Source organism: Prionailurus bengalensis, chromosome A2 (genome assembly GCF_016509475.1).
Source record: "Prionailurus bengalensis isolate Pbe53 chromosome A2, Fcat_Pben_1.1_paternal_pri, whole genome shotgun sequence".
NCBI lineage: Eukaryota > Metazoa > Chordata > Mammalia > Carnivora > Felidae > Prionailurus > Prionailurus bengalensis.
Genome location: NC_057348.1, coordinates 77,764,144 through 77,777,993, shown reverse-complemented (window position 1 = coordinate 77,777,993; position 13,850 = coordinate 77,764,144). Strand labels below are relative to the sequence as shown.

The 13,850-nt window shown below is 35.9% G+C and overlaps 1 protein-coding gene and 1 long non-coding RNA gene across 3 annotated transcripts in view; one reads left to right on the top strand and one right to left on the bottom strand.

The window, feature by feature from the left end:
- Nucleotides 1–3,923, top strand: part of LOC122487763 — a 91,481-nt gene extending 87,558 nt beyond the window's left edge. For both annotated transcript variants that reach the window (XR_006298463.1, XR_006298464.1), the window contains exons 2-3: nt 61–148; nt 3,423–3,923. This is a non-coding gene — a long non-coding RNA (uncharacterized LOC122487763). The remainder of the gene's footprint in view (nt 1–60; nt 149–3,422) is intronic.
- NAMPT (nicotinamide phosphoribosyltransferase) overlaps nt 190–13,850 on the bottom strand; it is a 40,651-nt gene continuing 26,990 nt past the window's right edge. Inside the window, exons 7-11 of the mRNA XM_043588612.1 lie at nt 10,057–10,282; nt 9,136–9,255; nt 6,312–6,452; nt 5,083–5,217; nt 190–3,128 (exon numbers count right to left, since the gene is read on the bottom strand). Coding sequence (XP_043444547.1) covers nt 3,018–3,128; nt 5,083–5,217; nt 6,312–6,452; nt 9,136–9,255; nt 10,057–10,282 — 733 coding nt within the window. The 3' untranslated portion in view covers nt 190–3,017. The remainder of the gene's footprint in view (nt 3,129–5,082; nt 5,218–6,311; nt 6,453–9,135; nt 9,256–10,056; nt 10,283–13,850) is intronic.

Below are 13,850 nucleotides of genomic sequence, written 5' to 3'. Positions count from 1 at the left end.
AGTGTCTCTATAGCATCTCATGAAAGATCTTAACCTAGAAATTCTGCCCTTTCCCTCCAGATCTGGTCTCTCTCCAGTGTCCTTAATAAGAGGCACTGCCATTCAGATGGTTGCACAAGGCAGAAAATAGAGGAGTACCTAAAAGAGGGTAAGTCTAGAAATGGCCATTATTTGAAGCACACAGTCAAATTTAACATTTCGCTAATAGAGCTAAACTTTATTTCCATGTTAATTACATGTTTATATTTGATGTTGTATACATATTAGAATTAACATACAACTTGGGAGAAAAGCTGAGCGTTCTCCACTGAATGGGTTAAAAAGGAATGTAAAACTACAAAATACTTGTTTAAGTGCTGAATTCTAAATTATGGCAAACAGAACAATAATTACCTTGCCATTTTTCTCTTTCTGGTTTTCCAAGATGAATTTTGTTATAAAATATTTTTCATAACAATTTATTTCAAGAAAGGAAATAAGGGATTAAAACCATTTGACTTTAAGTATAGAGTACAAATAAAGAGTCTTAACACAGAACTCCTATCTTCTATTTAAAATACAAATACTTCATGATAGTATGAATTGAGAGGGATTAACGGATGTCAACTGCAAATCTAAGGACCTAAGCAAACCCATACATGCCATTTGCTTTTGTCTGGAAGAGTTAGACTGATTTAAAGGTGACACACAGTGGAATCCTACTTGAGAACTATGTTAACCATTTGCTACTGAGAATGGGGATGGCCAAATACTAAGTGCTTAGTGACAGAAATTCAGATTCATTGGTTCCAAGTGGCTAAAAGAATTAATCATTCCACCTCTTCTACAATCTACGGCCATGTACAAGTGTAGATTTTTTTAAAGTAAAACTCCAGCTACTCTGAAACTGCTGAAAGTCCCAGCACACAAAGAATACTGTTTATAGAATTCCCATGTTTAAAGAAAACCAAAATTATGGATGGTTTATCAAAGTTGTTATTTGGTGATAAATATGGTTTTTTAAATTCTCTAACCCCCATCACATTTTGTGAAGAAAGTTGTGTTCTTCTTAATATTACTAATTTTTAGATACATTTAAAAGAATCAGCTTAAAACTATTTTCCACCAGGAATTACAGGATGAAAACTCTTAATAAAATAATGCTTATTCTCATTAAACAAGGGTTTAGAATCATCTGCAAAAACCATGTTCTTTTTAATGATGTTTATAGGAGACATTTAATAGACTTCTACTTCGATTATTCCACTGATAAATACCTTCTCATGTAACTGTTTAGGACAGATGATTTATGGCTTTTCAGTATTTAAAATTTCACATTTAATGTCATGTTAAAGCTTTCAAAAATCAGTCTTCCAAGATGAGATGTTTAAATAAAAGAAAGGATAAAAGAGAGACAAACTCCTTATCAACAAAGCTTCCTCCCTTCCCCGAACTCAACGTTTCTCTTATACTTCAAGGCACGCTCCTCTTCTTAGACCCCAGGGGTCAACAAACTTTTTCTGCAAAGGGCCAGGTAATAAACATTTCAGGCTTTGTGGGTCATATGGTCACTATGTAACTACTTGACTTCTGTGCTGCCCTGAGAAAGCAGTCATAGACATAGGTATTTACAAAAATAGCAGTCTGAATTTGGCCTGCAGGCCTTAGTCGGCCTCCTGCCTTAGTACAACAGATATAAATAAAACAGAATCATTAAAAAACCAAACCAAACCTGGTCTCTAGTCAGATGACTGACTCAGAATCTAGCAGTTAATCACTCTAGAACATTTTGATGTTGAACGCTTTGCTTTGCATGTAGCCAACTTACTATTTTTGGTTAAGACTTTTCTATTCAAACTTATGTCCTCATGCTTTAATTTATCCTCATTTAAGAACCTGCTTATTATTTATGGAGGGATTCAGTTTAATAAATGATGTCCATACAATTTAATATTCAATTTAATTTTTAAAAAAACTTAATGAAAAATATAACAGAATCAAAACATTTAAAATAAGTACACTCACTACCCATTCCAGTAATTCATTTCAGTCATATCAACTATAGAATAGGAAAAATAAATTCCGAAGTGTAATTACTTTAAAATACACTACTTCCACTTTTGTTAATATTTTACATTTATGTATATATTCTGTAGTGGAAGCAGAAATTCTCTCTAAAAACATCTCCTTAAAATCTTGAGGTGCATGTTAGAGCCACAGGCAATATCTTCTGACATATAAAATTGCAGTACAGGCCTTCAAATTTGGCATTTCACTGGTACAATACAATGACCAACATATATAATCACTGTACAGTGCCTAGACATTCCAGTAAGAACCATTATTTTCTTTAATGTAGAATGATTAATACATATTCTACAAGGGGCAGTGAGGTTAGTAATTCTATAGGGTATGTCCTGACATAACTTTCAAATTGTACAATAACACAAACAACTCTGTTAAGGCCATGTTTTATTTGCTGATTAATGGACAAAAGGCAATGTAATTTATTTTCAAGTATTTTCTTGAAAGTCTGTGCTCATAAAAATCATGAAAAGTTGGAAAGACTGTTAAATCACTGAAACTTTAAATATATCTTACACAATCTTGTTTGTACAAAAATACAAGTTAAATATAAACATAAAGCAATCAATGATAATTTTATGCAAATCTGTTTTATGTGATCTTCAGTTATATATAAAAGTTTCTGGGTTCGGTTATTTGTGAAAAGATCAATACCAGATAGAATTACTATCTATTGGCAAAGGGCCCTAAAAAGCTTACTTATCATTAATCTTTTACATGGTTAAGTGCATTTCCTAATTTGAGATCACCTAAACACTGGAAAAAAACAAAAAATGAAAGGGCAGTATGTCCATAAACCAACAAATAATTTGGCTGTAATGTATCATAAAACACAAAGAAACCCCCCACATCTGTACAATAAACATGATTACATACTCACACGCCAGTGCCCACGTGCATGCATGCACGTGTACACACACACGCAGGCGAGCACGCACACCCAGTCATAAACCCTAATGAGGCGCTACTTCCAGTTCGATATTCAGCTCTGCATTTTTTCTGATTTCATCAAATGAATAGCTTTTTGTCACCTTCCCATTCTTGAAGACAGTATGGAGAAGATCCTGCACAAATATAATAAGACTAAAATGTAACCGTTATATCAGACGATCAAGCAAAATAAGTTAAGGCTTTGAGGAGTCAGACTCACTAGTCAAATACAGAGATGTTTGATGGCATTCAAATTATGAATGTTTACATGCAGTGCTGGTGGAGCAGGCGGAAAGCATGGCACTATCTAAAATGGCTATGTAGAAATATTTAGCTTTTATATAAAGCAATGATCTAAATATTCGTAAAAGTTTTCCTTGAAGGGAAAACACGAAAACGGTAGCTGATCCTTCTCTTTATTTTTCCAGGTGGAAGATGCTTATTGCTTGGTTGCCCAGAAGAATCATGGCTGTTGCTGATAATTATGACTGACAGTGAGCAAGGAAAGCCTGCCAGGCCTTCCCTTGTTCCTAGACAACAGACTCAACACTGATTAAACTTATAACCCTGGAATTTAATAAATTTCCTAGTCACTGAGTTTTGGACTTAGAACAACAAGAACAACAACAAAAACCTAAAAAACAAGAAACCAAACCAGAAACAGAAGTAAGTATTGGCTTCTTGATGAATGCTCAATGACGGATTTAAAAACACACATAATCCATTTGATCAATGCAAGGGTAACAACAGTCAACTGAGAAAACTGAATTCCCTTTTGAGTCTGAGAAAGCCACTTTCGACTCCCTAAGGAATTGTCTGCCCTTGATTTCCTTTGAAAAATCGACAGATGTAATCTGTTGTGCCTCAGTTTTCCATCAAGATTGAGGTGCATAACCTTTTCTTTCACAAAGTTAAATATCATCAAGGAATGGTGGTTCCTATTCTTAAAATGCCTAGATGATTATAACTGATTACTGCCTCAGATGTTCTAGGGTGTCATTTACATACTCTTGAAATCAATGCATTTTAAAGCCATAGTTGGGACTTTGTCTACACTGACTTTATCAGTCCATCTGGACACACTCATTCGGCAAACTCTCAGTAGCTACAAGAGTTCAGTGAAGGCTACTCAACGACCTGAACAACAGGCTATATTGAAAAGTTTGTTTAGGAACTTATTTTTCATTAAATACAGTAAAATGTTCAGTTCTAGCTCAAAACTTAGTATCACATATACCATAAGTAGAATATCTGAAATGGTATAAAGAATCTACAGTGATAAATTAGTGTTTTATGTTTGGAGCAGTTTTCCTCTAAAAATGAGTTTTTTCAATCCAGCGGCTAAAATACATTTTGTAGCTTCTGAGTTTACAAATATAAGTGTATTTTTTATGTTAAAGAGCATCAGATCATATGGACCACTTAAGCACACTATAAACTTTTCCAGTTTGATTGACTTGAATCAGAAAACTTGGTTTAATGTAGGTTTCACCTATTATTATTATTATGTAATCAGAATCCAGTCATAATGTTTTCACATCTTATATTAAGATAACATAATCTGCTTTTGTAGCCCAGAATTGCTGTGAGAAGCACAGGAGACTACAGAAAACCATCTCAACTGGATTCTGTTAAGTTTTTAAAAAATGGGATTATCTTTCAACACCTTAGAATTTGGATAGCCCTTCCTTTATTAAATTACCAGTTTTACAACATAAATAGCTTCCTTTAAGTATTTTTAGCCGTTCCTTTTCAGAAAGGACTCGCTGCCAAGTTGGCACTAACAGTACGGTGGAGTACACGAGGGCTTGCTGAAGTTCATCAGCCACTACCCTGCTGCTCACTGTGTGGATGAACTTTTGCTTTTTTATGAAATGTCCTAGTTTGTCACCCACTGTATGCACAGTTCTTATTTATGATCTAGCCCCTTCTTGGTTTTCATCTTATTTTGGTTGCTAGGTTAGCAACCGCACACGTTTTACAGCAAAAGTACTTTGTCCTTCAAGAAAAAAACGTTCTGGAGATACTTTAAAAATGCAACGTAAGAGCCCGCTTTCATAATATGGAAGATCAGCAAAGATAACATACATGACCATATTCCTCAAGGTCTCCTTTTCCTTCCTCAAGTGTAACAAAATTCCCTGCTGGTGTCCTATGTAAAGATAATCGGCCCTTTTTGGATCTTTTGTTGGGATCAGCAACGGGGTCCTTGAAGACATTAATCTGGAAGAAAGAGAAATAAAAGACTAATCAGGAATGTTATTCCCATTAAAGAACAAAGTTTATACATAATTTATATATAAACCTAAGGCACTTTATTGGTATAACTAAACGAATCCACATCGGGCTTTTAGAAACAGAACTCTAGCCTCTGGTGGAAGACAGAGTCCTCTGTTAGGGAAAAGGGTTATGAACAAAATTGAAGTCTTGAATATCCTAACATTCCAGTATAGCACATGCAGGCTACTGGGAAAAGAAAACAAAAAAAACTATGTCAACTGTATTATATAATCTGTGGCAAGGGAACTAAGATTTTTACTAAGGTAAAGGCTTCCATTCCATACTCCATAACTTTTCCTTTTGTTACCTTTTACTTTATTCCTTGTTACTATGAAAAGCAAAGACCTAGAGAACCTGAGGAGAACACAAGGTTTGTTTAAAGAGCAGAAAGGTAGGAGGCCAACATAATAGAAGCAAGGAGTGATGGTCTGGAGGAGAAGCAGATGATCAACCCCAGAAGCTTCCAAAGACAGAGGTGAGGAAAGCAAGGAACCAACCCAGAACCCAGGTGTTCTGAAGAACTCTTAATATCTCCCACTCCCACCTTTGGATCCATAGAGTCTCAAGAGCCTACGAAGACCCTTGTTGTTCAGCTGCCTGAAACAGGCAGCTTGGGGTCCCGTTCTAAGGCTATTAGAACAGGATTCTGGTATCACAACTCCCACTCCATGCTCCACCTTCCTAAAACACTGATGGTGCTTACACACCTGCTTATCTTTCATATATGATGGCTGGGTTAGCTGACATTCCCCTTCAAAATGGTAAACTTTTTGACTCTAATACTGAACGAGTGGGCAATGACTGGCCTGCATTACTTCTCAAATAATCATCTTCTTTTTCCTCCTTTCTCCAAGTCATGTCATTTTTTTTTTTTTTTTTTTACCTAAGATCTCTTTTCTTTCCTTGCTTTGAGTCAAGGTCAGTGGTAGCTGACAACATAGTTTAGGACATATCCTTTGACTACTGCATTCAGTAACTGCATTCTACCTGACACATAAAGAAGGTACTAACACAAGAGTAAAAGTTGAAGGACATACCCCAAGGCCATTGGTTACAACATAGCTACACTTGAAGGAACAATTCAACAGATCTCTTGTTAACTTCTGTAGCAAAGCTCCACCAGAACCGAAAGCAATGTTTTCAATACTCCATTTTTTTTGCTTCATGCCTTCTACAATCTAGAAGATCAAAAAACACTTAAGTAATTTGAAAAAGGAAGGAGGTTATTTCCCCTGGGTCATAGTGATGAATAAAGTAAAACATCCTGGAGCCATTTTATAACACCATACACAGTGAAGAGTAAGGCCTACAGAGTTATAGTCCACATTTTCTCTTTTAAAAGACCTACCCACCTTCAAAAATGCCGGGCTGAGGTGTAAGTGCAGAAGGAGGATTTCATTCAGAGCTCCTGAATTTGTTGTGTTGTCACTGTGGCTGTGGTTAGGGTCGGGGGAATGAAGGAAATGAGGGAATGAGAAGTAACTGGTGATAAGACACGTAAGGTCTTGTGCCGGAAATCTACATGAACACAAATGTGTCGACAGCTGCCAGGGAGACAGTGGAGGACCACTCGTGTGTTTGCTCAGGAGAGCTGGGTTGTGTACGGGGTGACCTCCTGGGGGTATGGCTGTGGAGTCAAGGATTCACCTAGTGAATTGTGTCTAACACAAAAGAGATTTTTGCCTCTTTACTGAAATAAGTGGATTTATTCTGGTACACAAAAACCCCAGAGTGGGGTTATACCATCAACTTCATGACATGTCACAGGGAAGACTGACCATGAAGAGCCAAGTTCAAAAGTGAGGCTGACAATGAGAGAAGTTTGAAGTTAAACAGATTTTTCATTGTGTCAAAATCAAGGTATCTACTATATGTAGGAAGCAAAACCACACGGTTCCTTTTCCTACTTCGGAAAACTTATTTGAGCCCCCTCCAGGATGAAGAAAGCAGGTATTACCCTTTATGTAAACCAACACACAAGTGCATCTGCATTAACACAAACTGGCACTGGTGAAACCTTGGTCAGGGATGAATAAAGAGTACCTGTCTCAATATTTAACTCCTTGTTTGTAAAGTTAAAAAAAAAAAAAAAAGTTCAAGTTTTAAGCTGAGTCTCAACTTAAAAAAATGCACTTGCATTCTCAGCATTTAAAAAAAAAAAAAAAAAAAGGAAAGGAAACTTTGGTTTTTAAAGGGAAGTTCAAATACCTGACTGAACCACCTGACTTTTAAAGAGATGAATGCCAGGTCTGAGCCATGAGAAGAGCTAATGGGTTTTCTGACAATGGCACAGGTCCCTGCCCATGATGTTTCATCTGAAAGAGGGAGAAATGTGGGTGACAGCACCTGCTAAACTGGCTAAAATGCAGGTATGGGTAACAGTTCTTAACTGATGATGAGGTAAGAAACCCTTACGTTAGCTAAGGAGACAACAGCTATTAAAAAAAATGCCCGCTGAGATTTCTGTACTTAGGTCTTCCTCCTCATTGCAGACTTTATGCCTTCCTTCCTTCTCACATGGAAGCCCCTAATGTCCAAACACCAAATCACTTAGAGGAGTTTGGGGAGTTTCCACTTTTCTTAGGTAAAGCGGTTTGGGAGAGCTGGGTGGAAAAAACCTCATTTCTGTAATTGCAAGAGATCTATTCCAGAAACCTCATTCTGGAACTTTACATGCACATCACCACAGAAACACAGTTTGTTATATGCAATAGTTCTTTTATATGGATCTTTTGGAACACAATTTACACTTTGAATACTGCCCTTACTCTCACCACACCAAATTCTTGCAAACAGAAAAATCCTTTAATAACTTGTGTTATGAAAATGGATACCATCTGAGGCTGATAGACGTTAAAATATCAGTGGTTTTACAATAGTAGTCTAAATTATAATATCAAATGATAGCCTTAATTTTTATGGAGTATTTTAGGTATTTGTTAACATGAAATAATAACTCTTTAAAAGCTTATTTGGGGGAAAAAGAGGCAAAAGTTTTAAGATACTAGAACACTGTTTGGCTAAATCTAACAGTAACAGTGATGACAGTTAATGTTTAGAAGAGGTGATAAACCATTTTATACTTTTTAAGAAAGCATACATTAATACCATTCAAGTTTTATAATAAATTGCCAAGTATGTGCAGCTCCATTCCAATAAAACACACCTACTTAAGCAGTGTCAAAATGTTGTTTTATATACAAGGAAATGTTGTTTGGCATTCTGTTTCATGGTGACGCTTCTTCAGGCTCATCAAGGGTGCCCAATTAAGGACAGAGAGTAGTTAAGTGTGGTATGGCTGATACACCTAGACCTTAACTCACTAGTACAGCTGCCTGTTGAAACATGGGTTTGTTTGCACCAGTCCACTTATACACAGATTTTTTTTGATAAATACAGTATAGTACTATAAATGTATTTTCTCTTCCTTACAATTTTCTTAATATTTTACCTAATATTTTTTCTAATAAAATATCTATTATATAATATATAATTATATAAAAAAATATTTCTTTTGTCTAGCTTACTAGGAATACAGTATATAATATAATACAGTACATAATACATATGTTCGTGTTAATCGACTGTTGATGTTATTGTAAGGCTTCCGGTCAATGGCATTCTTCTAGGAGTTAAGTTTTGGTAGAGTCAAAAGTTATACATGGATTTTTTGACTGTGTGGGATATAGGGGAGTGTCCATGACCCTAACCCCTATGCTATTCAAGGGTCAACTGCGTTTATTACAAACTTTAAGCAATTAACAGAAAAGACATATGCTATCATTAACATTTATGAAAAGAATCACAACTATGTTTAAATCATTAATGTGCTATTTATCAAACTTAATATAAAACACATACCTCTTGTAGAGTATTAATATCTACTCCATCCCCTTGAATAATTCTAAGATAAGGTGGTAGCAACTTATAGCCCTTTGAGTTCTCAGTAATAGGGAACTTCTTACCCAGAATATCCAAAACCTGTAGGGGAAAATACACATACAACACAAAATAACAAACTCAAAAAAAGTGTGAAAAGGTTTCAAAGTTAAAAAAAAAAAGGACTTTGCTGGGGCGCCTGGGTGGCTCAGTCCCACTCTTGGTTTCTGCTCTGGTCACGATCTCATGGTTCATGAGATTGACCCCACATCTGGAGAGAGAGTAATATTTACCATAGGGTTTTCACAGAGATTATATGACATAGCTTAAGTAAAGCACCTAACACAATATTTTTCTAGCAATAGGCATCAAATAACTTGTTCTTATTAATGATTTTTGAAGAAGGCAAACCAAGTCCTGAATACTAAAAAAACAAAACAACAATGCTCTACTGAGGATCAACAGTATCTCTAAAGAATCACTACCTGAAAAGTATTTTTGAATTATTTTTATTCCACATCACCTTCCACATATTTCTTTTGCACTAAAAACTTCAAAGGTATAGCAATGACTTGTAGTAAAGAAAAAACAAAAACTTGGTAACCAAAGCACAGGATTAATACTATTAATTTTCAAGGTAAGCAGAAAATATCTGTTCAACAGTATTATCTATTTGACAGTATATAAATAACCCAGAACTGTGGGTATCCTTTTTCTGTTATTAATGTGTGGCCTTGGACAAATTTATTACTCTCCCTGAGCTGCAACTCTAAAATAAGGGGCCTGGTCCAGAAATGGTCCAGAAATGGTTCTGAAATGCCATGTGCATAAATGAAACTACAACAGTATTGATACAGTGGGTCCACAGGCATTTTAATAATCAAGTTATGTATTAAAATTTACCTTTAATACAGTGTCCAGAGGATTTCCAGAATCAGGTCTGATTATTAGTGGTGCCTCTGTACTTCTTGACAGTATTAAATGTCTTAGATCTTCACCCCATATTTTTTCACATGCATTGTAAATGTCATAGCTATCGCTGACCACAGATACAGGCACTGATGAAAACTGTGTTACTATATGTTCAAAAGCATCTTTTTCACGGTCTTTCCCCCAAGCTGTTATGGTACTAGAAAACAAAATGAAAATACAGATTTACGTAGGCAGACACATTATCTATTCCTAAATCATATCTGATGTACTATATATTTCTAATGCCATCAACACTGCAAAGGTGAGATTTAGTTTACTGAATGCATGTGATAAGGATCATCAACTATTTGGGCCAAACCACTCCTTGGTTGATGTTTAATAGTATAAGGAATCTTATTCCTGTCTCATAGTTATTTTAACTCCTATTTTCAACCAACTTTTTGTTTTTGTTTTTTTTGTATTCCTGAACCTACTCATTTAAAATCAGTTAACTAGGGGGTGCTTGGCTGGCACAGTTGGAAGCCTACAACTCTTGACCTCAGGGTTCTGAGTTTGAGCCCCACGCTGGATGTAGAGTTCACTTAAAAAATATAATAAAATTAGTTGACTAAAACAAGCAGCTACTGAATGCACTCCGTACATTATGCCAAGATGTGAGAAACAATGAACACATACTCTCGTTATTTCGCTACATAATGCAAGGACTTGCTCCCTTCTGTGAGCTTTCAAAACCATATACCAATAATAGTAGGGACATACACTAGTCTTTTTTATCTTTAAAACTCTTATACTTAAAGGCAACTACTTAGGCAGTTATTTATACTATACCATACATATATACAGCCAACCAACCCTTTACCTGTTATATCTTCAAATGGCCAGTAACAGGCAGTCATTTATTTCATCTATAAAGTTAATATATGCCCAGGGAATGTAAGAATTTTAATACTTAGTTTGAGCAAAACACAATTATGATGGGAAATAAGATGTGAGTTTCTATTAGGCAAAAACCGTTACAGTGATTTTCACAATGTCCTCAATAATGGTTCTTACTGAATAATTATTTGTAACAAGTACTTCTTGATTAATATAAATCATTTAAAAAATTCTTAAATAGAATCTAATAATGAATTTGAAAAACTGTTAGCAATTCCTCATGCCCAGCAATTTTTCCTTCTCCCTAGTTTTCTAGTCTTCTCCTCTACCCCATCCATTTTCCTAAGTAAAGTAATGGAAAGAGAGCCCATTTTACTTATTATATAACCCCATGTAGGTATAAGTTTATCTCAGAACTGTTTGAAGAGTCATACTAATTTATATTTGAAACTGTCATTTTATTATTTTTTTTCCTAAAGGACTGGGGTAGACTATTTTCCCTTGCTGTCAATGATACACTAATGATAACAGAGCATGTACACTTCAAGGTTATAAAGAGCCAGCTACCCAGAGACTACTCTTATCTGAAACAGAGAGATAGTCTATTTACATAAAACTCATTTTAGAGTGAACACTCTTCTTAACAACTCCAGAGGCTGCTAGTAGTTATGATGCCAACTCCCGACTTCATGCCAACATCTGCAGGCTGAAGGGAAAATTCAGATGCAAAAAAAACCCCCTTCTTCATGTCAACTACTATTGTCCTCTTAATAAGGATGGAGAGAATTAAGCTCAATACGGATGCCAGAGAGCTTTGTAATGTAATAATGACCTCCTACAGGTAGAGCTCCTTGACTACACAGTTCTGTTTTACCAGCAATGCACTGATACAGTCATCTAACTCTGCTGTTTGTATTATCTAGCAAAGTTCATTTTCAGTCTTTACCTTACTTCCTTTCTCTGGCACTTGAACTTTCCTTTTCCATGACTTCAGTGACCTCTCTCTCATTTTCATGTATATATTTTTTCCTATTTCTATGGTTCCTTTACAGTCCCCCTCAGAAGTCATGTTCTCCTTCAATCCATCATAGGCTCTGACCTGCACACGTGCTTTCCTCTATACAACTCCCTGTGTGAAAAATATTCAAGGCTTTTAAAAAATCCCCTCATGGTAAGGGTTTCCAGAATCTGTCCCTTAGTCCAGGTTTTTCTTCTGGACTCCAGATCTACTTGTTAGGCAGAGAGATGATTACCTTTATTACGTCATCATCCTCGAGACACTTCCTGCAGCACCCTCTCTACATAATCCAATCATAACACCTGTTCTTCCGATGATAGTATATGGAGCTCATAAGTATTTGTTCAATGAATTCTCCTAATGCTATTCTAATTTCCAGCATCAAATCGATACCTTTCCAAAGTTTGAGGGAAAGGTTACACAATAGCATATTTCTTTTTTTTCTCAATTTCTATTGATTTATTTTTGTTTTACTTATATAGTTTAACAAGGCAGTTTTACATAAGCTCACATCAACCACAGAATGTAAGCACTTAACCACACGATGTACAATTTTAAATTGGGTTCCATATTAAATAGTCTAATGTTTCTCTTAAATTTTTTGATCAACCAAACTCTCCCCACATCTTTGGGTTCAGTGTTGTTGTTTTTTTTTTTAACATATGCTTGGCTTTGCTTTACACAATCTCAGAATAAGTAAATCAGGAATATGAAAACCCCACTATATGAATAGAAATAATCTGAGTATGTGAACTGGTAGAACATTGGGAAGAAAACAGAAAAGTTGTGTTAAAACAATGATAGTGGCATATTTCTAAGTCCAGATTCATACATTCCTTAAGAAAATATTTATAACCATAATGGCAATGCTCTAAACTTTAGAGTTCTCTTATTTTGAAGTTTTAAATTTTTTTTATTTCAGAGAGAGAGTGTGAGGAGGGGGAAGGAGGAGGGGGGAGGGAGAAGGAGAGGGAATCTTAAGCAGGCTCCACATTTTTCAGCACCCAGCCTGATGCCACGTTTGATCCCACCACCGTGGGATCACGACCTGAGCCTAAATCAAGAGGTGGACACTCAACTGCTGAGCCACCCAGGTGGCCAAGTGATTTTAGATGTTAGCTCATTTATCCTTAATGACCTTCTGATGTTGGAGACATTAAATTTTAGCTCTTCCTTTTGTCTGGCTGGCTGGAGGAACAGAGGAAGAAAGGGAAGTGACTTGCCCAAGGCCACCCAGAATGTCAGCTGTAGGGTCACTAGGTCACTCAGGTTTCCCACCTTTGAGTTCCAAGCTCTTTTCACTATACCATGTATTGTTTAAAAGACTTTTCTACTTAAGAACATCTGAAATATTTTTATATATTAAAGAGTAAATTTTACAAATGTAGTAAATACTACTGTGAGACTCTGAAATGGATTTCACCCTGTTTTAACATGAAAATCCTAAAGAAGATACCTTTCTTCTCAGATTCATACTCGTGATATTACTACTGTGAAGCAAAACCATCAGTAAGAGTCTAATATATGGATATTACTTAAGTCCAAAATAAAAATACTGTAACTGTAGAACCAACATCCTTGTGTTCCGACTCTGATGAGTCTCGACTGTCAGAATCCTTAACAAGGGCCCTACTGATACAGCAAGGCTCATAAATATTAGCGGAATCTACCCTCCGCCAGCTCCAATCCGAATCCTCAAGTTCTATCAACTTTGTCTCCTAAGCCATTGCCTGTGTTTAGCCACTTCTTAACATTCACTGAGCCACTTCGTTCTGAACCTTTGTGCATCTCTCCAAATTGTTAGAACAGCTTCCTCTTCAGCCTCCTAATTTCTTATTTCTCTTTTTATCAATTCATAATATATCCTATC